Here is a 26,092-nt window from a genome sequence, read left to right as displayed (position 1 = left end):
AATCACGCTAAACTGAAAGTTTTCTCCAAGCAAAAGGAGAGTGATCCGTTAACAAGTTTTATGATTTGATAGCTGAAAACGTGAAGATTCTGAATCTGTTTTCAAAATTTGTCTAGGACAAAAATGGACCGAGATACGACAGTTTGAATCCGGAAGCTTTATTCGAATTTCTGAGAAAAAAAGTTACTCGCACAGAAAGCTTTGTATCTCCGCTCATTTTGGTCATAGTCAAGATTTGAAAACAGATTCAGATTTATCATAAAATTAGCTTTTAAAACTGTTAATGCAATTTAATTTTACTGTAGCCGGGTCAACGTTTTCTCGATAGGTAAATATGTGGTAAAAACACCATATCTCGTTTTTAACATATCTTCAAAATGAATTTTCAAAAAGTAAATGTAGAGTTATTGTACCAAAATTAAGATAATCAAAAAGCAAAAGTCATGAGGATTCCGGAACACTTTTAAAAATTGATCTAGGACTAAAATGGGCGGAGTTACGACACTTTCAGACTTGTAGACTTTCAGCACAGGTAGACGCGCGACAGAAGATTCAAGAAAAATTCTAAAAATAGATTCAGAATCCTCTTCATCTTTCCAGCCATGCAATTATATAATATATGTTGTTTTTGACTGATTTTTTGTTAGTGGCCTAGAAACCCAAAAATGCAAAAGTTCGGCCACAACCAGAAAAACCGTGTTTTGAACTATTTCTAGGCTGAAAATGAGTTTGTTTGTGGCTAATTAGCTAGAAATCCGAAAAATTGGACGAATTCCGGCCGGTGGCCTAGAAACCCAAAAATGCAAAAGTTCGGCCACCACCACAAAAACGCGTTTTTGAACTATTTTTAGACTGAAAATAAACTTCTTTGTGGAAAATTAGCCAAAAATTCCAAAAATTGAGCGAATTCCGGCAGGTGGCCTAGAAATCCAAAAATGCAAAAGTTAGGCCACCACCACAAACACGCGTTTTTGAACTATTTCTAGGCAGAAAATGAGCTTCTTTGTGGAAAATTAGCCAAAATTTCCAAAAATTAGGCGAATTCCGGCCAGTGGCCTAGAAACCCAAAAATGCGAAAGTTAGGCCACCGCTCAAAAATCAACATTATTAAGAAAATTAAGGATCCATTTAGCAAAAGAGATAGTCAAGCGAGAAGTTGTGAATGAATAGTCAAAAATGGTGGAAAATAATCCGATTTCTAAATATCAAATGTGTGTCTGTTTGCGTGTTTACCGACTGACACAGTAAACCATTAAGACGCGACTAGGAACTCAAAGTAGCCCTAAAGTGGAATCCGATTATGAGTCTATACCGAAGCAAATAGTCTTAAAATGGTATACTGTACATATGATGACGTGGCTGACTAGTCGTCGGCGTTCAAAGAGTTATAATCCGGTCATTACGCAACGCCAGTCAAAATAGTTTCCGATACGACAGACAGTTGGTTTTCAGAGGGTTCCCCCCCCCCTATCGGAGCGGCACTTTCCTCTTTGAACGGAATTGCGCAATTCGACCCGAAAGAAAGAGAGCAACCTGCCAAGTCGACTCTCGTTTACACCTCGTAAAACCATCACGTCTCGATTTATGTGGTTTATTGAGCGAGTGTGTGTGTGTGTGTGTGTGTGTGTGTGTGTGCTCCATTGGTAATACGATAATTTGCTCGGGGGAAAAGGTTCTTCGAGGAAGAAGGGACCGGGAGGGAGGATAAGCGGTGGTTATTATTATGTGGGATATAGACGGGGGTAGATCAAAAGGTGGGGATGTTAATTAGGATGGAAGCTTTTATTGAAAAGGAATTAGGGATGCATCTAGAATGAATATAGCAGATGCTATACCTATCTGAGAAAGGGGGAAAAACAATTTGGTACATTTCAAGGCCTGGCCCGGCAAGGCCCAAAGGCTGGGTTTCTAAAAAATACTAATTTAAAAAATGTATGTAAAAATTGACTTTTTAGTGAAAAAATTCAAAAATTTACAAAATTTTGCCTTTTTGGCGAAAAATTTCAAAATTTCAAAAACTTGGCTTTTGACTAAAAAATTCAAAACTTTAAAAAAATTCGGTTTTTTGGCGAAAAAATTAAAACATTTTCAAAATTTTGGAATTTCGACGAAAAAATTAAAAAGATTTCAAAAACTAGGTTTTTTGGCGAAAAAATTAAAAAGTTTTCAAAAATGTGGAATTTTGGCGCCAACTCCTGGACCTTGTACAACTATGAAATCTGGTAGTTTTTCCTTAAAACCGCCAAAACGACTAAATTCTCATTGGAGCGCACTTACAGAGTTTTTATTCCTGGTTGGAGATACCGCGTGGAACTACCTTGCCGCAACTGACAAAACCGTCAAAACGACTAAATTCTCATTGGAGCGCATTTGCAGTGAAATCTCTACCTCCCGGGATCCTCCCCTGAAGAATGGCCAAAAATTTGACTCTATCGCGAAAAAATTAAAAAAATTTGAAAAATTTGGAATCTTGGCGAAAAAATTCATACATTTCCAGAAATATCGCATTTTGACGAAAAAAATCAACAAAATTTCAAAAATTTGGAATTTTGGCGTCAACTCCATATACGACTATGCAATACGGTAATTTGCCCTTAAAACGACAAAATTCTCATTGGAGCGCATTTGCAGTGAAATCTCTACCTCCCGGGATCCTCCCCTGAAGAATGGCCAAAAATTTGACTCTATCGCGAAAAAAATCGAAAAATTTCAAAATTTTGGAATCTTGAATTTTGACGCCAACTCCCGGGTTTTGAGTCCGGGCTTTCACAACTTTGCGATTCGCTTAAACGACGAAATTCTCATTGGAGCGCTCTTGCATCTCCCGGGATCATTTCGAATTTAGGCCAAATTAAAATTGCTCTCCCTCACCTTTGATTTCTTGCTCTCTCACTCACTCCACAAGACAAAGTTCCAAATTTTCTCAAAATTGATAAGTTAATGAGAGTGACGCCGCGGCGAGAGGGGGCTGTAACCATAAAAACCCGCTCATAAAAATTGTGTATATTTTACAACTGCTGATGAAGCATATTGGGTCAAAGTGCCAACTACAGATTATTAAAACTATTTTAGAACCAAAAAACCGCAATAATTAAGGGGTAAAAAAAACAAAAGAATGGATGAATGGGAAGACCTCTAATTGGTAGGGGGAGAGAGAGAAAAGAAGTAGCTCCTAATCGTTTGATGGTCATAAAAAGGTTGATGGGAAGGAAGAGAGATGGAAGGAGGGGGTGCAAAAAGGAGGCGGGGAAATTTATGGAATGGGAGGGGGAGGCAGAAGAGATTTGACAGTGTATTGAGGGTAAATAAGTTATGTACAAGATTAGAGGAGAGGGATTACGGGGATAGGTAAGAGTGAGCGGTCTGAGGTACTAGGCTTAGGTACGTCTAATCAAGAACATGTCATGTAATTTCACACGAAAAAAGACCGGAGAACCTAAAAATTGTGGACAAACTTTGAGCCATAGACAGACTTAATCTATACCTTACCAAAACGGGCCGACGCGGGCCGAAAATGTACCGAAATGCAGATCTTGGCGAATTCTATGGCAGTAATCTGGTATGGGCCGGATGACAAATCGTTCATGTGCCGCCGGCCGGAAACAAGTACCAAAAACGCAAAAATGACCAAAAATTCATTTTAGCCCGGCCCGCGGCAAATGAACAAATAACCATCCGGCCCGTCACGGACATAGAACTTATCGAGATCTACATTTTCGTATAGTTTTCAGCTCATAATGTTGCGTTTTAAGCGAAGTACGCGCCGACCCGTATCAAGAGTTCAGAACTTACTTTAAATTAGTGTCTTGGTCCATTCTAGGTACAAAATTTACAGTAATTTTTCAAGAAAACCTCTTAAAACTATATTTTTCCTCAATTAACTTCGATTTTCTCTTCAGCAATGATTTTTTGTATTTTCTCAAAGTTTCCAAATTTTGCAGGCATTTCCCGAACTCATTCTATCGGTGAGAGGACGCCACGAAAAAGAAGAAGAGAGAGTCTGGCGCGCTTCAGGCGCGTTTTCATAACAATGTTTTCAGAAGCGTGAAAATGTATACCTACGGCTGACTAACATGTCGTCCCTCAAAAAACTTTCCAAAAAAATTCAGGAGAATAGTCTTCAGATGACACATAACACCATTATATGGTAAAAAGTTGGCCAAATTTGCTCGACCAAAGTCAAATAAGCTCATTTTCAGATTTTAGGCTCAAAAATGGGTTCCCCATCTATCCACCAATTTCTTTGTTTTTCAGAACCCATAACCCTCAGAACCCTAGAATTTCAGCAAAGATACCCCAGCCCTCAAACAAGTGTCAAGATTCTTGACAGCATCTTCTTTCTCATTTCTCATTTCTCAGCCACACCAAATGAAACCTGTCTCTCTCTCTCTGTGATAACCGAGTGATTTAGTATCCTTCCCCATATACAAACCAATCTGCGGGACAATTTTCCAAGTAGAAAAAAACGCATAATTTTCTATCACCACACACAACTAATCAAGTCTCTCATTTTCTAGAACCCAATCAAGCCCATAAAATCGGGCGCGCGTGCTCGTAACGACCTGTCCTAATCTACAACTCGCCTCCAAAATTTCCATTTCGGCACACATATAATTTATGACAGTCAATCAGGGCACACGCGCCCCAGCAGCACACAAAATTTATGAGCCTTCTAGATCAAAAGTGGAAATGGGAAATGAAAAACTTAGAAACAAAGTTTTTTGGGGGTAGGGGGACGCTAGCGATATCGAGTGAAGAAATATAAACAAATTATTGGAAATTTGAGATCGAGAATACGTAACACACCGCGGGAGGTGAGAGCAGAAGTGATGATGGGTGGGGGAGAGGAAATGATGAGCACCTGCAGATGGGGGGAGGAAATTATATAGAGGAGATGGGGGGAATAGTTATTTTATGCAAATAGGTATTCCTAATAGATAGTGGTAGGGAAATTGGTTATGAATATTGGTTGGAGGACACTTTTAGATTTGATTATTCTTGATTTGAAATTGTGAGGCTGGGGAATTCGCAGTGAAGATAGCGGGACTGGAACTTTTTGTCTTTTTTCTCTATCCAAATGACATGATTTCAAAAAATTCCGGTCACAAATAAAGTTTTGCTGCCGTTTGAGACAATTCTGAAAGTTGGTCCAAAGGGAGTTTTCTAAAAAAAAAGGTTTTAATCATAACTTCGTCAGTTTTGGACGGATAACGGAGATTTTTATACCATTAGAAAGCCCGCTTTTTTTTTGCCCGTTTTACTGGAATTTTTTTGGAATTAGGTCAAATAGATAGAGAAAAATGCGGGCTTTCAAATAGTATAAAAATCTTCGAGATGCGGTCAAAACTGACCAATTTATGATCCAAACCGGTTTGAATTTTAGATAGTTTCAACATGCTGAATATGACATTATGTTGATTTACATAAGGCCCGGCCCGGCAAGCCCCGAAGGCCCGGTTTCAAAAAATGCACCAATTTAAAAAAAATGTTTTGTTGTTGAAATTTTTGAAATTTTTCATCGAAAATGTGAACATTTTTGATGATTTTTCAGAATTTCTCCTAATTCTGGATGATAGTCGAAAATTTGCCTTTTTTTAAAAAAACTTTAAAAATTTGAAATTTGAATTTTGGTGCCAAGTTTTCGAGCCTTGACAAGTATGCTTTTCAAAAATTCTCCTTTCAAAAATCATGCTGGCTTTCAGAGAAGATTTTCTGAAAATGAGATATTTCCCTCGAAATTTTGAGTTCTTTTCTTAAAGGTGAATTCCTTTCTTAACGGTAAAAGTTCGAATTGACATGCGCGCCAAAAATGTTTTCAAAAAATGTTCAAAAACTGGTTTATATACGCTGTTTGACATGTTGATTTCTAAAATCATATCAATTTTTCTGATAAAACTCTGAATTACAGATATTTCTGGAATTTCCGGTAACGTGTCATATGTTGCATAGAACTTAGACCCATGACAATGTCTAGCCACAAACTTTTTCCGTGATCAGACTCTAAACTTGAACCTAGACAAGGTTCTCTTTTTGATATCAGACTCAAAAATTATCCGGTTCAAAATGTCGTATTTTCGAGTTGGTCACAACCACCTGTCCCCAGAGACACCAAGTACGTACTAGAGGTCACCCAACATCCTCTTTTCAGCGTCTCGTTCCCGAAAAGGACCCCGATACATAAGACAATTCTCTTTTGAAACCTTTTTGTATCAAGGTGTAGGACAAGTGGGCACTTGAGTAGTGGGTATTAGTGACTTTTCGAGTGGATCCCCCTCTATTCTTGAGAAGAGACTTCTTACGGTGGTCAGTTCTATTGAAGGGGAGATGGGTAGAAGGGAGATGTAATCAGACACCTGTTAATCCGCCTATAGAAACAAATGAGGGAAAATGAAGAGTTTGCAAATATTATGAGGTTGTTACTGTTTGACAAGAGGAGAAGAGGTAATGTGGAGAAAAGGTCCACGATCTGTTACAGTAGGATTGGGTTTTAAATTTCGGGGCTTTTGATAATGCTCCAGACGACCTAAAAGCTCATTTCATGAGAAATCTGAATCTGGCTTCAAATTTTGACTAAGACCAAAATGAGCGGAGATACAAAGCTTTTAGTGTGGTTAACACTTTTTTCGTCAGAAATTCTATTTGAGCTTCCGGATTCAAAATGCCGTATCTCGGTCCATTTTGGTGCGAGTCAAAATTTGAAAACAGATTCAGAATCTTCAAGAAATCAGTTTTTTAATATTGAGCGGACTGGACATCCGGACAATTCAAAACACAGACATGCATACAGACAGACATGCAAATTGAGAATGAGCTGGCTCCGTTGGTTTTTTGCGAGTTGGACATCCCGACCAACCAAAACACAGACAAGACAAACATAGACCGACAAGCTGTGCTCGGGAGACAGTGATCGTTCCCAGGATTCAATAAAATTCACGCGGACTGGAAAACCGATACACAGACAGACGCACAGATAAAACAGCTACCAAGGTACATCCGTTTCAACAAAGACGCATTCGACCAAAACACACAAGTGCAAAAATCTTATATTCGGATATCCGGACATCCAGAGACACAAGCAGACGGACATACAGTAGGATTCTCTGCTAGACAGACATACAGGAACATGATAAGTTACAGTACTGATCTACATCTCTGATTGTGAGAGGAGACACTCTAGATTCTCTGCGCCCTCTCCTCTCTCCACATAATCTCTAAATGCGCATATCTCAATAGCTAAGATAGCTATCAAAAAGCTGTCAACTACAAAAATATAGAGCGCAAACTTCTCTATAACATATCACAAAATAAGAAATTTTGAAAAACCTTCAAGACCAGTAAAATCAATCAAACTTGCCAATTTCTAACTTTGAAGGAGCATATCTCGAAAACGTGGATAGCTATCAAAAAGGTGCCAACTAACAAAATATGTAAAATTTCAAGTAGGTTATTTTCATAGTTAACAACTTTTTGATACCTTTTCGGGTTCTTGAGATATGCGCATTCAAAGTTAGCTAGCAGAAGCAAGGAGAGGTGGAGAGCGCAGAGAAACAAGAGTGTCTGCTTTCCTGCGTCTCTCTCTCTCTCCTCATAATCTTTAAAGGCGCATATCTCAATAGCTAAGATAGCTATCAAAAAGCTGTCAACTACAAAAATATAGAGCACAAACTTCTCTATAACATATCACAAAATGAGAAATTTTAAAAAATTTCCAAGACCACTACAGTAAGTGATACTTTGCCACTTTCTACTTCCTTTTATTTCAAGAAATCCAAAAAGAAACACTAAAAAAGTAGTCTGACCTAAATATGTGTAACAATAAAAGTTCCTTATCGTATCTTCGGCAATTAATAACCATAAACCCGGATCGAAAGATAAAAATACAAAGAGGGGGGAGAAAAGAAAATGAATAGATTTATGGTACGGTAAGATAGGAGGAGAAACCCGAAAAAAGTTATTCTTCTCCCATTCTTCTCAAAAATGTCACACAATTTCTTATCTCTCTATTTACAGCCGGGTCGTAAATAATACTATTCCCCCCACTCATTATCGCAGTGGCGAGAGTTGGAAAAGGGGGGTGCAAAGTGACGATTAGTTCGGTCTCCGGAAGGTAATAAAAAATTGTGTGTTTCGAAACATAAAATTCCATCTCTCTCTTTCCGCTTTTTGAAACTCAAAAGAGTATCATTTTTCGCACATTGAATTTACATGACAATGTGCATATTGAATTGAGGAGTGGAGGGGTACCGTGTGAAAAGTGAGGGAGGGGGGAGAGCACATTCAAATAAAATGGGGTACAGGTGAAATCAATGTGATTCTTCGTAGTACCCGATACATCTGTCCCCAGGGATCGGGGAATGTACTCGAGATCTGAAGATTCGAGAAGTTGGTTTCAGGGTTTTTAAGTTTAAGGTTTAAGGGTTTTAGGAAGTTTAAGCTTTAAAGGGGGACTGCGGTATTCCAAAAATTGAGACTTTTTGATATGAATCGACTGAAAATTTTGTAGAAAAGAGAAAAGTCTCTTGGAGGCAGGTCCGAAAATTAGTCTAGAGCGAGTTATGAAGCCTCAAAGTGGTGTCAAAAAAGGGCCTCTCGGTACAACATACACGTACAACACAAAAAAATTTGAAAAAAATCAGAAAAACGTTAATTTCGGGTGTCTTGAAAATGCTCATTTTTGCACTGAGAAGCCACAAAAACGCGAATAACGTTTTTGCACGAGATCGTTCAGCAAAAACAGAATACAGATTTGAAATCAGCGCAAAATTTCCGTTCTAGTGATATATATCTCGACCTGTAACTCCATCTCGACTCGGGATCCTTCCCTAGTCAGTTCTGATTTGTAACAGTTGTATTCCGAACGGTTCTTATTCGGACCGATCTTAAAGAACCTATTTTTACTATTCAAAATGCAAAAAATTTAGTAATTCCTTGTTTTTGTACACCTAGATTTGTACAGTGACTTAAAAATACAAAAATTTGTATTCAAAACTACATTTTCATCAGATATAACTTTGCTTTCGCCCGATTCTCAAGAATACAAAACCACCGTCAGAATAAATATTATTGTTATCTTAGAGCCCCGGGGGGCTCTAAGGAAATGAGGGATCTAGCTAGAGAATTTCAGCGTTCATGTCTAAAAAAACTAGAGATAATAGCATCATGACGAGAACTCATCGAACCATAAACGATGTGCAGTGATTTTTGAATTTTCGTTCCCTCGGGGTGACGTAGAAGGATTTTTTGGACATATTAATTTTTGAGATATGCTCAAGATTCACGACGGTAAATAGTTTCTACAAGTTCCGTTTTACTCGGTTTCAAAAAATCACGGTTACATAAATGACACTGTCGGAAATTACCGTACCTTGTTTCATATTGACCCACATCAGTGAGAGGCGTAAGCGCGTTTTGTCGCACAACGGTTGGCACGGTGCCAAAAGAGACTTGGCTTGTCGTATCTTTTAGTATAAACCGCGACGCGCACTCAACGCGACTCGGAAGACTTCAAATGCGGACCCTACGCCTCGCACTGCTGAGTTGGCCCACGATGAGGCCAGGACAAGCATAGTTCACTTTTTGCGTCACGGTGTACAGTACCGCTCAAAAGTGTATTAAGATTTGCATTTTTCAGTTGAAAATGCCCAACTTTGAGAGTGTGTCATAGTAAAACTAACTGTCCCACAAAATAAAATTTTATGGGGTCCGACAGACCAAGAGTAATTCTCCATTTTTGTAGTTAACAACTTTTTTGTACGGACACTCCCTAGCAAGTTACATATCGTCAAAGTAATTTCTCCCTCAGATCTACCAATTTCAGTGCAAACTAGTGCAATTTTTGAGCTGTCGTCTAAAAATGGCCATAACTCTCTAGGGAGTGCTCGTACAAAAAAGTTGTCAACTACAAAAATAAAGTTCTACTTTTGATCTGTATAATTCATTAAAAATCTACTTGATGGGACAATCAGAGTTACTATGAGACCTTCTCAAAGTTGGGCATTTTCAATTGAAAAAATCAAAACTTAATATACTTTTGAGCTGTACTGTATATTCGAACTTTTGTGCCCACTATACTGGTTATATAAATTCTAATGTTCACCGTGACGCAAAAAATGTACCATGCTTGTCAATAGAGCGCGACTGCAGTGGTAGTCCTGGCCTCATCGTGTTGGCCGTCAGCCTTCTATCCACAAACAACAAATAGAAAATTATAAATCAATTAACGTTTATTCAATGCCCAACTTTTGATCTCTCAGAAATTCTTCGCCACGTCACGACCTCCCGATGTCGAATTCGCCCTTTCACACTCCTTACTCTGCTTCATTTGAACTGCAAACGGATCTCTCATAGTCTCTCTACTTTGTCGTCGTCCCGCAGCCGGTAGAATCTCTTGACTTGCCTTCTTGACAGCCGGAAACTCTTTGCTCTTTTTCTCTGCCGACGCTGGTTCATGGCTGGCTTTTTTGAATTGTGGGATTGGTGGTGGTGGTTTCTTAGCAGGACTCTCGGCGATGGGGAAAGTGATCATCTCGATTCTCTGGAAGAACATGGAGAATTCTAGAATCGCTGGAATTAGAACTGACTAGGAAAGATCATAGAGTCAGTTTGGAGATAGGGGACGTGACCGATATCATTGGAAAGCTGAAAAAACGCTGATTCTAAATATATATTCAGTTTTTACCTTTGAGTCCTAGTATTCAAGAAAAATGAGGTCAAAGTTTGACACTCCGGACATGAGAAAAGTAACAGCAAACTTTGACCTCGGTTTTCTCAAATACCAGGCCTCAAGGGCAAAAACTGAATATATATTTGGAATCAGCGTGATTTCAGCTTTCCAATGGTATAGGTCACGTCACTAGGGATCTGGTAGGTCACGCTGCTTTTTTAATCATTATGTATTTATTGACTGGACAATAAATCATTAAAATTATACAGGAGACCGGATCAAGCCCCTCACGAGGCTATAGACCTGGTAGGAGGGGGAAATAAAAGGAAAGCAAGATATTAGGTCCGAAGGTATAGGGGAGAAATGGGGAACTGATGATGCAAGTTCACAGGGGGAGATCATAGTCTATTAATTGAATTAATGAGCAGGGAGACAAATTTACCGGGGGGAGGAAGTCATGGGTATTACATATGATAGAATTCCAAATGGGAATTGTAGTAAAGAAGAAGTAATTAACGTCAGGCCTAACACAAATTAAAGTCATGGGTCGTCTAGCCGAATTGGGCAGTCTGACATACGACTGGATATTTGGGATATACTTTGACACGCGAAACACTTTTTTTTTGCAATTTTTGCGTCATTTTTCAGATTTTTGACTCTATTTTTCTTGAATACCAGGCCTCGAGGCCAAATACTGAATATATATTTGGAATCAGCGTTTTCTCAGCTTTCTCCTTGTATAGGTCACGTCCTGCAACTCCAAACTGACTCCATGACCTATTGCTCAAACTTAAGCCTTAATCCTTACCGCAGTGCCAACTGAATCCGGATCAGAAGAAGATGCCAGGGAAGGTTGAGTTGATTGAACCGGTAGCACTGCATCCTAAAAAAATCACCAAAACGTGTAAATGCGCTCCACCGAAACCCTTCTTACCTTCTCAACCGACCCTCTCCTCGAAGATCTCCTCGACCCCTCATCCTTCTTCCCCGACTCTGCTGACTTCTTCTTCTTTTTTGTCTTTTTCTTATGTTTTCTATCCGCCTCCTCAGCAGACTTCCGATGCTTCTTACTCGCTCTACTCGCTGACGATCGTTTTGATGGGCTCGGTGACATTGGTGACTTGCCGGGAGACTGGGAGACCGAGTGACTTCTACTTCTGGAATTGGTTATTGTGGGAGACCGCGCATCGTATTTCATTTGTGGTGGTGGTCCTGGGTTTTTCTTCGGTGGACAGCATTGGAGAAGAGTTAGGGAGACGGCGAATAGAAGAAGTGCATCAGTTAGTTTTGGGAGGCTGGAAGGAAGAGATGGATTTGAACTGGACAGTTTAGAACTGACTAGGGAAGGTCATGGAGTCAATCTGGAGATATGGGACGTGACCCATATCGTTGGAAAGCCGAGAAAACGCTGATTCTAAATATATATTCAGTTTTTGCCCTCGAGGCCTGATATTCGAGAAAAACAAGGTCAAAGTTCGGAAATATAGAGAATTAGCGTGTCAGAAAGGTAATTTTTATTAGTGGATCTCACTAGAAATGTCACCGAGTCAGTTTGGAGTTATGGGTGGTGACTTATATCATTGGAAAGCTGAGAAAACGCTGATTCCAAATATATATTCAGTTTTTGTCAGCGAAGTCTAGTATTGGAGAGAAATCAGGTTAAAGTATAGATCCTTGGAAAGCTTCACACGCCAGTCGGGTAAAAACTTCAAACTTTGATCTCATATTTTTTTCGAATACCAGGCCACGAAGGCCGAAACTGAATAAATATTTGAAGTCAGCGTTTTTTCAGCTTTCCAATGATATAAGTCACGTCCCATATCTCCACGGAGGCCCATATTGCAGAAACTAACCAGTATTCAACGAGCTTGCCGGAATCCATGGAATGCTTGAAATTACGAAATTTTGAAGACTGGAAAAATCCTGAAAATCTGGTACTGTCAAAATAGAAAACCCCAACTTACGTCTTCCCTATCCAAATGTAAAAATGAGCATTAATTAGATTTGGTTCGAAGATTAATTTTCAGATAGGGATAGGGGAAAAAGGTGACGTGATCTTTTGAATATAGTTTACGTTGACGGGATTTTTTTTTGTTGTTGATAAGTGGTTGGGAAAAATAAGGAGAATAGAAAGCTGAAAACGTGAGAATTCTAAATCTGTGTTTCAATTTTGTCTAAAATCATAATAAACCAAGATAGGACACTTTGACTAATCGCGAGGAAAGACTTGTGCAGAATTCTAAAACAGCGAGATCAAAAACAACGCTGTATCTCGGTTCCTTTTGACTTTGGAAAAGTTTCAAAAACAGATTCAGAATCCTCACGTAAACTGTTTTTTAATCATGTAAAGTTTGTACCATACATTTTTGAATTAGGACGTTTTTTACGCATGCGGCGCTATCGACCCCAACCAATAGACTAGAGCGCGAAACTTGGAGTCCTCTTCTGAAAATAGCGTATCGCGGTGCGTTTTTTCTTTGGAAAAAAATTGAAAACAGTTTCAGAATCCTCACAAAGTCAGCTTTCGAGTCATATAAATTTCATGAGGAAATTCTGATTTCAAAGTGTCGTAGAGGGCAGTGAAACGCATCAACGACGGGGGTACTATTATGAAAATAATTTGGATTTATTTTTTATTTTTTCGAAACGTCCCAGATCCCGTTATAACTGTTTCAAAACGTCAATTTGAAGTAAGCAAGTAGTTTTAATAGTTTCTCAGATTTGGGGTGTCCCCGGTTTCATCCGCAACAGATTTAAACTTTTTCCCAGTCGCGTTGCGTACACGTTGCGGTTTATACTGAAAACAAACGTAAAAATTCTTGGCATTCTTCTATTTTTTTGCCACGATCATACGCCTCGCACTGCTGTGCTGGGTACGTATTTTCCTACAAATTTTTTTCATTTTTTTTTCAAAAACCCTGCCAATCCGACCACTTACATATTTTCCTTTTTGTTCCGCTCCTTCTCCATCACCCTTCCAATCCAAATCCCCATTGCCTTCTCAGATTTCAATCTTCTTCTTCCTCCGAATCCCCCTCTCTACCTATAATACCCTTTCGGAATGTTTATCACAATACAATCTAAGAGTTTCTATGTCTCTCTGAAGACATTCAAACATTTTTATCGCTCCCGACAACGACGCGTTCATTCTTCTCAACACACACACACACACCGCATGGTTCCACACCTATCATTACGATATAACGATGAACATAGGGGCGGAAAGGAAAAGAAGACGTCATGTGGATTCGGAATTCGGAACGTCGCGTCTTCTGTTTCCGGAACACCTCCTCGATTCAGATGATCCATCCGTCACAGTCACTGGCGCGACCTTCATCAGTTTTTTTTAGCGCTTCCATCCGTTTTGCCATCGTTTGCCTCCCGTTTCAAGGTCTCAAGCCATTCGAACTGTTTGGTGGTTACATCGATTTTATTTTCTTTTGACTGACTATGTTTAGGTACTTGTGTAAGTGACATTTCAAGTGTGTGTGTTCGGTAGGTGTGCGGCGGCGCACGAACGAATTGACTCATTTTCATATAAAGGAGGGGGGTGTTGATTAGCTCGAGTTGACCGAGATTTTCACTTTGCCCCGGATGTTAAATTTCTCTTATTTATGTTCATCTTTTGTTTCCTTGTTCAGTATTTGTATTGTTGCTTATGTATGTACTGACTACTGTAGACCGTTCACCACCTTAGGAATTTTTACATAAATTATAGCAAATTAAAGACCCCGGAGCTATTTTCAGCAGTTTTTTTGTCTGAAAAGAGGAAAAAAACCCCGATTTCAGACGACTTCAGTCAAGTTTTGATGATTTTCACAATTTTCAGCGAATATAGCTTTGGTCAGAATAAAAGTTAGTTGAAGAAAATCATAGCAAATGAAAGGTCTTGAAGTTCTCTAGGATGTGATTGAAAAAAAGTATAACAGAAGCTTGTTTTTAGTGATTTTGATATCCCCTTTGTAACCTTTTCCAGATAGAAAATTACGTAATGAAATATATATCAAATTGAAGCTGTTAAAATCCTCTACAATATAGAGTTTTTTCATAATTAAATACTAAATCAAGGTTTCCGCAGCAAAAATATATCAAATAAAAGGCTTTAAAGCCAGTGAGATGTGTGAGTTCTTTTTGGAAGTCTTGTATCTTGGCTTAAAAAGATCCTCGAGAAAATTCAAAACCCAATTCAGAATCCTTACGACTTAAGCTTTAAAACCATATATTTGATTTTTAATCAAATTTCACAGACTGTGCTAGCAAGATTTGTCTGATGCTTGACAGTCAAACAGCTCTAATTCCAATCCACTACCCTTTACACAGGGTGCAAAGCGTAAGGTCGCGAAAACGCGCTCCGTCGCACAGCGGTTGGCATGGTTCCAAAAAAGAATTGGCCGAGCGCCAAATTATAATTTAATGTATATTTGCAGCATTTTTCAATAAAAACCGCGACGCGCACGTAACGCGACTCGGAGGGAAAAATTCAAAACTTTTCGTTGCGGACCTTTCGCCCTGTGCCCTTACTAATGTTCTTTGTAACAGCTGTGCTTTTATTGTCCAAAATTTCCCTATTTTTCAATTCTCCGATCTCCCAACACCTTCCCCTCGTTATTGTTCGTCCCTTACCTTAGATTTTCAAAATCTTCCATCTGCATCCCAACCTCAATAACCTTCCTCCACCCCTCCTGACATACAAATGATTCACTCCCCAGTTGATCAATGACTTCTTCTTCTCCATTACCAAAATTCTCCCTCTTTCTTCCATCCGACACATTTAGATTTCGGAGAGATTACTATCAAAACTTTTTTGGTGAGGAGGCCACTCCTCTCTTGGTAGAACGATAAAAAGGCGAGATTGGAAATTTTTGGAATTTCGAAACGAAATAAGGAGAGGTTGCGGCTCACCTGGAGCCGCCGAGAGGGGAGGGGGGATTATTAGAATGTGGGGAAGCCGTGTGTCGGGAAGTATTGAGATAGAAGGAGAGGGGGAGGGGACAGAATTCAATTGTAATTAGACATGCGCACTTGCACCACACCTTCTTCTGCAACCAACCACACCACCACAACAACAAGAATCGAACCAGTCGGCTGTCACACTAGCGGATTCTCTTTGATGGGAAACGAAAGATGTTTCATATATCCTTAAAGGGAGACACCGGTATTTCAAAAATTGAAAATCACCACACCGAGGGGCCCTTTTTTGGCACGTAACTCTCTTTAGGCTAAATTTCGGAATGACTCCAAGAAACTTTTCTTTTTTGTCCAAAAATCTAACAAGCGAAGTCTTCGGAGACGCCACTTTCAAACGACCTATAAATTTGGTTATAGGTACTTTCGACTACGGGGAGTCCATTTCTGCAGTCAAAACCTGCTAAATGTGTCTGCGAGCTGAGTTATGAGCTCTCAAATTATTCATATGGATAAGCTTTTTTACATGTAATTCCAAACCAACAAGTAGTATACGCAAAATATTCTCATTTTTGCAACGTACAAACACTGGTAAACCGCTGCGGAACAGAAAATGAACCGCGCGGTGGCGTATATACGACCGATTTGGAATTCCATGAAAAAATAGCTTAAACATATGAATAGTTTGAGAGCTCATAACTCGGCTCGCAGGCACATTTAGCAGGTTTTGACTGCAGAAATGAACTCCTCATGGTTGAAAATACCTATAACCAAGTTAATAGGTAGTTTGAAAGTGGCGTATTCAAAGACTTCCCTTGTAAGTCAATCCATACCAAACAAATCTCAATTTTTGGGAATGCCGGTGTCCCCTTTAATATGGTTGACTAATGGTACAAGCGGTTCAAGAACCTTAGGGAACCTTACGAATAGCACTTTCGACTCCGTTCGATGTTTCTTATCGAATTAAACTATTATAGTTAAACATTTGTTTCTTTGGTGTAATTTCTGACGGACGGACTTGAAAGACCCACATTTTTGTTGACACTCATTTGGCACTCAGCCAAGTCTTTTTTGGCACAGTGCCAACCGTTGTTCGATGGAGCTACTGTGGGCCAATATGAAACAAAGCTCGGTAGTTTCCGACAGTATCATTTCGCAACCGTGACGTTTTGAAACCGATAAAATCGGAACCTTATTGCCGCTTTTAACGGTTCCTTGAAAATCAGGGCTCCCCGAAAACTTTTGCTTCCTAATCACATATATTCATCTCTGATATTCCAACTTGTCAAATAAAAGACGCATTAATACACAATATTTAGTTGCGAAACCTACATATTTCGAAAGCTGAAGTCACGAGGATTCTGAATCTGTTTTCAATATTTGTCTAGCACCAAAACTCACCGAGATATATAGCTTTGAAGCAAGTGCACATGGTCAAATTTGAGCCCCCTTTATTGTTGAGTCCCAATGTTTTATATTTTAGGATTTTGAATCTGAATCTGTTTTCATATTTTGACCCGGACTGAAATGAGCCGAGATATACAGATTTTGAGCCCATGGACGTTTTTCCTAGACTAAAATGATTTCAGCACAAACAACTCATTTTCAGCCGGTTTTGAATGATTTTCACTCAAAAAACAAAACAAAAAATTGGCACTTTTCGCCAAAATAGCAATTTTGGGTCATTTTTCTCGTAAATTTTGCTTTTTTCCGGTGAAAAACGCGGGTTTTTAGCAGTTTCAATAGATTTTTTTGGGATTTTTGTCCTTCAAGTGAAACTCCCGTATCTCAGTTTATTCTAGTCGTAGGCAAAATCTGGAAACAGTCTCAGAATCTTCAAATTTTCAGTTTTCCAGTATAACAAACTTATGATCTCTACATTTCCTATGGATCGACTTTTTACAACTTCTTAAAACAGCTTATCCCACATCAGCTCTAACCAAAATTCGAAGCCAGATTCAGAATTCTCACGTCTTCAATCTCCCGTTACCGTTCCTACTTCAATTCACTAATACCTTTACCTGAAGGCGTCAACCTCTTCTACCTCCTCCGCCTTCCCTCCAAAAAGTATTTAGTAACAATTTCAACTCCTTTCCTCTTCCTTCACACCGAAGGTCAGTTCTCTCTGACCTATTTTGGAATGGAAGCATCTTCCTTCTTCCAAAAAGGGAAGATATTATTCAAATTCGCATAGAAGACAGAGACCACCGCCGCCGCCACTGTCCTGTCGTCGTTTGCGTACGTCTTCTGCGACAATGCGCCTCCCTCCCCCCACTTTCACTACATGGACAATGCGGAGACCCCTCTTCTTCTGAATTCTTCATCGTTCATAAGTCAATGACTCATTTACGTTCCGAGCGGCGGGAGTTTACCAACAACAACAAGGCCCCCCCCCCCCTTTTTCCCCAAGGGGGGGAATAGAAAATTTCGAAATCCTTTCGGTCTCTGTCTCCATAACAACCGAAAGACAGCACAATGAGCCGGGGTGCTCTCTCATTTCCCTGTGCTCTCTCGGCTCAGCTCGTGTTGCATAAAGAGTCCATTGAGCATGAGTGCTCTGTGAGCCGCTCGCGGATTCGTAATACCTTTTCCTTTTCCTTTTAGTTTTGAATATTTGCGTGTATATTAAGATTTGTGGGCTATTATTTATATCTATACTGCTTCTTTTGAGGTTGTGTGTTTTTGTGGCCTAGAAAACCTAACTTTCAGAAATTTAGTTCATCTTACATTGACATGTAGAATATAACTTGGATTAGTTTTCCATAAATTTCGTTTTTCTAGGCCACGAACCAAAAGTTTAGGGTTCCTTAAATTTTTTTGCCATGTTTTTTTTCTCTGCTCAAGTGATTTGCCAATGTTTGGACTGTACCTATGTACGTACTAAGAATTTTAAAGGGACTAATTTCTCATAATCTGGTATTCTAGGCCACCCACATATCACTTGAATTTCACATTTTTTCCGCCAAATTTTCCAGTGTCTACAAAATTGAACTTATTGAACCTTATGGCCTATTTTCCCTGTGCTTTGGTTTTCTAGGCCTCCAGATTTTTACGGTAATGCACTTTTGAGCCAAATCCTCAAATCTATTACCCTGAGCTTTCAAGCTGAGACTGATGTAAAGCTATGACCTAGTTTTTCGGACTTTTCTAGGTCACGCCGAATTCATTTGTGACGGTATTGAGACTTTTTTACGGTTTTGCAGACATTTTAAAGTGGTTTGAGACTTTTAAAAGGTTTTTAGACGTTTTTGACTGTTTGAGGTGTTTTTTTGACGGTTTTGAGGGATTTGAGACTATTTTGAGGGTTGAGACTTCTTTGACAGTTTTGAGACTTTTTGAGGGTTTTGAGAGTTTAAAAAGGTTTTTAGGCGTTTTTTGACTGTTTGATGTTTTTTTGACGGGTTTGAGACTTATTTAAGGGTTTTGAGGTTTTTTTAACGGTTTTGAGACCTTTTTGAGCGTTTGAAACTTTTTTGAAAGTGCTGCACTTTCCGATATCCAGTAAGGTCGCAGGACCTCAACATTTCCGGTCAGTCTATTTTTCCGACGTACTAACTTTCTTACAGTACTCAGGTACTCATCTGACACCTGATCACCCAAAAAAGTAACAAACAAATAAACACTCTACCTGTCCAAATTCAAAAACGTCATCTCCTCCCCCCCCCCCCCCCATCTCATCCGTCCATCTTCTCACGCTTCGCTCGCTCCCCGCTCTCTCTTATTCTTAGTCTTCTTGCCAAGCTGCAATTCACCTGTCTCTCTCTAATTCTCTACACGTCTCTCCATCCCGCATACTATTTCGTTTCCCCCATGGCCTAACTGTCAACAGTAGGAGAGAAGAAGACGATTTCAAGGTAAAACCCTTCTACCATTTCAATTCTACTCTCCACCCTTCCCTTCGTTTTCCGTTTTCCATCTGGAGAGTGAGAGACCACCGTAAAAGTTAATCGTTCGGTCACAGGTGGGGATATCCATCCGATTAAGTTAGCATTGTTCTTCTTCTTCTATCAATTCTTGTTCGTTTTTTCTTTTTCTCTGATTCTGATTGTTCATGAATGCGTCGAGACTTCACCTCTTTCCGATTTCCGCTCTTCAAAAACCAGTTCTCTACTATTTCCATTTCTCCCCATTGTCTATTTTCTACTATTTCCTATTTCTGTTGCATAATAGTACACACGTGACTTACTTTTTATTGATTTTAGCTTTTGAAATTATCCTTTGAATTATCCCTGCGCAATTTGTTCCTGCAGACTTAATTGCCCTCGAAGTAATTGATGCCCTGAACTGAACACCCTTCAGGTGACCCTGAGAATTTAAAAATGGAGGTGGTTTGTAATGTCTTTGAAATGTTGTTTAGTTTTAGGAAGTTAGTTTTTGAGTTTTGCAACAAAAAATCATTTTTTAAGGTTTTTGGAAAAACTTTGGTTTTCTGCGAATTTTCTAAGATAGTGTGTACAGACATTTTAAAGCATGCTGATTTCAAAATTTTAACTTATTTCCTATGCAATTTTCTAGAATCCACGATATTTGACATTTTTTGAAAAAAATATTAAAACAATTTTTTTTGATTTTCCACTGAAAAGTTATTTTTCTGAAATTTTCTACAAGTAAATGTACAAACACTTTGAAACACACTAATTCCTAAAGTTATAACTATATTCTGCTGGAAATTCCGAAACTTGAGATATCTCACTTTTTGCCGAAAAAAAAGTTTTTGAAACAATCGATTTTTTGGATTTCTTTGTGGCCTGGAAAACCCAACTGTTGGAAAACTAGTCCGTTGACATGACACAGCGGTTATATGAACCGCGATACCATATTTGGCTTCATTTTTCGAAAATCATCGTTTAAAAAAATTTTGAACATAAGATTCTTAAAAAATTCGAAAATTTCTGCGAATTTTGAATCAAAAAATCAACCCAAATTGTCAAAAGCGGACAAGTTTACAGAATTTCGAAAATACTAAAAACCGCTAAAACTGCTGTAACTCATTTATTTACACTTCAAAATGTATATTAAGGTTCATATTATGCCAAATTAACACAATCTAAAAGTTCATTAGAGCGAACATTCTCGTTCTCATTTTCCCTGATAAAGAAACAAAAAAAATTCCATTAATCTCCATCTCTGCAATATGTACATCTCCTTTTTTCAAAAGAATCTCTACAATTTCTTGTTTCTTGCCAAATATCATTTTCATAACAGCTGGCAGCATAATTTCGATGATTATCTTCTTCTCATATTAGCGCCTCTTTGATCTCCCATCGACATACATATGTACTATTGTGACTCATACGTTTTTATTCTTTTTATTGGGGCACTATGTATTCTATTCAAATTTTTTTTCCTATTTTCGTTTTTGTGCCTTCTCACCAAACATGACCAGTTCACCATTTCAGAAACTTCTCAATTTTTTCCTTTTTTCCAGATCATGGGTAGTACGGCAACTCAAAAGTTGCTCCTCGCACTCTCCATCGTCTTAATCCTCGTCGGAATATGTCTCACGTCGGCCGGTTGCTTCTCACCTGCGTGGCAAGTCGTGGATATCCGTGAATTCCGGGCGGAGCACCAGCACGGACTCTGGTGGGATTGTATTCGTGCCGAGAAGCATGTTGTGTCGGTTGGCGACTTTTATGATGAGACACCGCTTCATTGCATGTACAAGGTAAGGGATTTGGGTCATCGTAAAAACTTGTCAGTGTACTTTTCCTTAAAAACAACTTTTTTGAGATTTAGTTGTAAATTTTTGGGGAGTACATAGCTTTGAATGGAAACACCTGCTCAAACCACTTTTCGGAAAACATTTGTTTAACTGGAAAGCTAAAATTGTGGGGATACTGTATCTGTTTTTGAAATTGTTCAAGAATAGAATTAAATCAAGATACAAGGCATTTAAGAAATGTTGCATACCGTAAAACCTGTAATAAAGGCGCATCCCACTAGGAGAAGTTTGGAGCATCCTATCTCGCCTGTCTTTAAAGATATGAAAATTTTATAAACTAAAGAAAGATTTTATGAATATTGAGCTATATTTTGTCAGTTTACAGTATTTTGATATTTCCTTTGGGAACCGAGATATACCGCTGGGAACAGGGACCGCTAGATGCGCCTCTATTACAGGGTTTACGGTAGTAGAAGGGGGGATTACGGTCATCGTAAAACTTGTGAGTGTAGTTTTAGACCACTTTTTTGAGATTTAGTTGTAAATTTTTGGGGAGTAAATAGCTTTGAAACCACTTTTTTGAATATTAAAAGAGAGTGGAGGTTGTAAAACATTTGTGGAAAAAGCCAGCGTACTCACTATAGCAGATTTGAGCCTGAATTAAAAGATTGCGTATAAAAGTTTATATTAGCTGGTAGCTAAAGTTGTGAGAATTCAGAATCTGTTTTTGAAATTGTTCTATCTACAACCTCAGCCGAGATAAAAGGGATTTAAGACATTGCTTGTTCAATCTCGGTCCATTTTGACGCTAGAAGGGTTTCGAGAACAGATTCAGAATCCTCACGACCTGGCCTTTTTGGTTATATAGTAGATTTCGTATAAAAATAATAGCTCAGACTACTATACACAGGTCAGGTAAGATACAAGGTAAGGGATTGGTAGACGGGGGATTAGGGTCATCGTAAAACTTGTGAGTGTACTTTTAAACCACTTTTTTGAGATTCAGTTGTAAATTTTGAGAAAAAAACCAGCTTACTCAACTTCAAACCACTTTTACGAGAGTGTAAAATTTAGATGATAAAGTCGGCTAATTCGCCACGGATGGTTTAGGCCTGAATCAAAGAATTAGTGGAAAAAAGTTATATGGCTGGAAAGGTGAAGTTGTGGGGATTCTGAATCTGTATTTACAATTATTTAAGGATAAAAATGAACCGAGATACAACACATTTTGTATGAAAGGGTATCTCGGTTCATTTTTATGCTTGAAGAATTTTGAAAACAGATTCTGAAGTCTTATAACTTGGTTATATAGATTTTGAAAAAACTATTATAAACCCCAACTATTTTCAGTTCGACAACTCCGCTGAGCTTGTCATCCAAAACACACTCAACAATATTGATGAAGACGGAGCCGCTGGGGAATCCGAGCATCACAGATTCTGGGCGTGGCATAAGGCCATCCTTTTCTTCATCATCACTTCAGAATTCCTTGCTTTCATCTCCATATGCTCAGGAGTTTGTGCTCCATGTGTTCCATCAACAGCATTCGCTTTCTCGATCTCCTTGTTCATTGCTAGTAAGTGGATTAAAAAATTGGATATGAAGAAGTCAAGGTCGGAAAACTGATCAAAAAATATAATTAATAATTTGATGCGGTTCGAAATAGATCGGGTTACTGTACTGCGGGTTTTCAGTGCAGCAATCTATTAGCACTGCACGCTTTACCGAAATCCAAGAAAATTGTGTGCGAAATTGAGAGACATTTTATCAAGGGGATTTCGATAGAGTGCAGTTGTAAGAACAGTCCCGGCGAATTTTCAGTGCGGTAACTTTAAAGGTGTCCTGGAAAACTCCTTTTTACTCTGTTCAATTGAAGCCTAGTGAAACTTTGAAAATGGATTCAGAATCCAAATGAAAACATGAAAATTTTAAACCTGTTCTTGAAACTTAATTTGGATATAATGTTAAAAGATGGTCGAGTTATGTACAATTCTGTTCATTTTCAGAGCAAACGAAAAACTCTTGTAACTCTGTTTATTGTGACACTAGACAAATTTTGAAAATAGATTCGAAATCCTCAGGATTTGAGCTTTCAAGAAAGTTACTAATTTATTATTTAACTACTTACTGTTGAGCTAAAAACTTCACATGGCGCGTAACTCCCTTAAAACGCAAAAATATGCGCTGAAAAATATACCAAAATGTAGATCTCGACGAGTTCTATTTCACTGATGTACTACGGGCCGGATGACTATTTGTTAATGCGCCGCGGGAGGAGAAAAAGTGTCAAAAACGCAAAAATTGCAGATAGTAGACCACAAACATAGATCTCACCAAGATCTACATTTTGGTATATTTTTCAGTTCGTAAGATTGCGTGTAAAGCGAGTTATTCGCCAATCATGAAAATTTTAAGGCACCGTAAAACCTGTTTTGTAACGGCACCTCCTGGATTTTTCATAATTCTGATCAAAATCAGCGTGATAAGAATAGTAAGATAGCGTTTTAAGCGTTTTAGCCGCCCGTATTGCTTCGTTTTGACCCGGTTTGCAAGTAACCTTTAAAGTTTAGTACATACATATGTATCTCGGTTGATTTTGACACCAGACAAATTTTGAAAACTGATTCAGAATCTCCACGACTTCAGCTTTCTGGTCATATAAATTTATTTATTTCAGTGCTCTGCTCTCTCCTGGCCGACGGTGTCTTCTTCCTTGCCGCCAATCGTGTCGATAATCGATTCGTCCAAGGAATGGTCGGTACTTATGAACAGCGTATCGGATACGCCTTCTACCTCCACCTCATGGGAACCCTCTGCTGGATCGGAGCCTTCGTCTGCACCCTCTTGACCACCTACAAATTTATCGCCGGCGATCAGGATGATGGAAGGTACGACGATTTAAAGAAAATTGAAATTGGGAATGCCTTTTTTGCTTCTTCTATCCCTGTGCATCTAATTTTCTTTCATTTTTCTTTTTTGTAGCAAGGAGAACCTATTCACATGGCAACAGCAGACGCAACCAGTTACTCTAAACGTGTAATTTACCTTTTTCTTTTTCTTTCTTTCAGTTTGACAAGTGCGCTCTACTGCTCTGTGTGTGCACCAGAGCGCATTTGCCACAGGTGTGATTCACTAACCATGCATGGTATAGAGTGCTCTCAAAACCTTATAGGGTTATTTTTCCTGGATGTGTCTGCTGTCGTCAAGCCCCTCCTTAGTTTTTTTTTATAGTTCGTGCTTTTGTGTTTGTCCCGCCCCCTTCCAACTAAGTTTCAGAGCGTACGAAGAAAACCGACGTCAACACCAGCAACAGTATCATCAGAACAGCCGATCGACGTGGATCAACTAATCAATAATCAACCCCGCCCCCTTCTATTTCGTTTTGAGAGCACTCATACCCGTACCCCCACTCATCTATATTAGTTGGTAGTGTTTTACAACCTGTGGTTTTGATTTTTTGTTGGTTTTTTTGAAAAGGATTGATTGGTGACGGTTGAGAAGGTAAGTGCGCTCTAGTGTCAAATTTTGAGGAGCTAGGCTTAAAAAGAACTGGAGTCTTAGGTTTGACCAATTTTAAGTTGATAGGCTTAGGCCAAACGGCAATTTCTCCTAGGTGGATTTAGGCTTATGGTACCCTCAAGCTTACCGCTGTCCCGATTTCTATTTTTTGGCGTTTAGCCTGAAAAAGAACTTTAGGCTTAGGCTTAAGTAATATCTAGACCATGACTCTTAGGCTTAGGCTTCAGGGATTTTCATAATTGAGTTTAGGCTTAAATCATTCTTATATATAAAAGACAATTGGGCGTTGTCTGTCTGTCTGAGGCCACAGGTGAATCGCGCAAGCATATATGTAGGTGAAATGTTGTTCGCACGTTGGTACGAGGGGTACCGCGCTTCATTGATATTATAGACATATTGTAGACAAATCGCGAAAAAGTTGTTCTGATGCGACCTATTCTGGACTTATCGCGATCGAAACTGTCAACATATTTGTTGATCGCGAACAGCTGTATGGACATATCGCGAAAAAATTATTTGGGAAAAAAATTTATTATAGGAAAAAAATTATACAGCATGAAAGAAACGGATAAATTTAATAGATCTGTCGCTGTGTCCTTGTAGATTGGAATCGGTCAGTTCTTCGATTGAAATATCGAGGCGATTTGAGTCGAATAGAAGACGTTCTCTGAAAATTAGGAATCCATAAGAGACAATGTCTCGCTCAAGGCACTAGACCTTTTTGCACACCAGACAAACTTGTCCTTTCTGGCTAATTTTTTAATATGTAGTATCCTTAGAATTCAAAAAAATTGCATGCCATACCCTATACTAGGCTCTGCCCCTTGACATAGCGAAACGTTCGATTGAAGGTGAAAAATGTACAAGTTTCTTTCGAAAGATAGGATTGACATCAAATCAGATGTCAACTAATAAAATATTTAAAATGACACCGAAAATTCGTTTTTGGAAAGATTTCAATCCTATCATTCGAAAAAAAGTTAACTTCAATCGAACGTTTCGGTAGGTCGAAGAGGGCAGAGCCTAGTAGGGTATAGCATATAATTTTTTGAATTCTCAGGGTACTAAAATATCAAATAATCAGTCAGAGCGAACAAGGTTGCCTGGTGTGTAACAAGGCCCAGAGATTGTCTCTTAATAAGTACCTTCTCAATAGCTTTTCTAGTTGTTTCCTCCTCCACTGATTCCGCGTCGCTTCCATTTTTGATGCTTTGCTCCAAGCTCCGCCTTCATTGTTCGACATTTTTCTTTGAACTGTAAAAAAACAACAATCTTTACCAATTCTAAATTAATGTTGATACCTCCACTCCCATTGGGTGACAGACGAAAGTCTTGACAATGGA

At 38.8% G+C, this 26,092-nt stretch overlaps 2 protein-coding genes across 2 annotated transcripts; one reads left to right on the top strand and one right to left on the bottom strand.

The window, feature by feature from the left end:
- Positions 1-10,249: 10,249 nt before the first annotated feature.
- On the bottom strand, positions 10,250-12,545 carry GCK72_016658 (uncharacterized protein; the record flags this gene model as incomplete). The annotated part of the gene is made up of 4 exons (XM_053731613.1): positions 10,250-10,534; positions 11,472-11,546; positions 11,598-11,958; positions 12,517-12,545. 4 exons carry the CDS (start codon positions 12,543-12,545, stop codon positions 10,250-10,252), a joined length of 750 nt encoding a protein of 249 aa, XP_053580526.1.
- An 8,454-nt stretch (positions 12,546-20,999) lies between these two features.
- GCK72_016657 (uncharacterized protein) lies at positions 21,000-24,579 on the top strand (the record flags this gene model as incomplete). Its single annotated transcript, XM_053731612.1, has 4 exons — positions 21,000-21,233; positions 22,581-22,806; positions 23,908-24,118; positions 24,507-24,579. The coding sequence occupies 4 exons, from the start codon at positions 21,000-21,002 to the stop codon at positions 24,577-24,579; spliced, it is 744 nt and encodes a 247-aa protein (XP_053580525.1).
- Between the last annotated feature and the right edge of the window lie 1,513 nt (positions 24,580-26,092).

Source organism: Caenorhabditis remanei, chromosome V (genome assembly GCF_010183535.1).
Source record: "Caenorhabditis remanei strain PX506 chromosome V, whole genome shotgun sequence".
Taxonomy (NCBI): Eukaryota; Metazoa; Nematoda; class Chromadorea; order Rhabditida; family Rhabditidae; genus Caenorhabditis; species Caenorhabditis remanei.
Note: the sequence above shows the minus strand (reverse complement) of the source record. Positions and strands in the feature narration are given on the sequence as shown.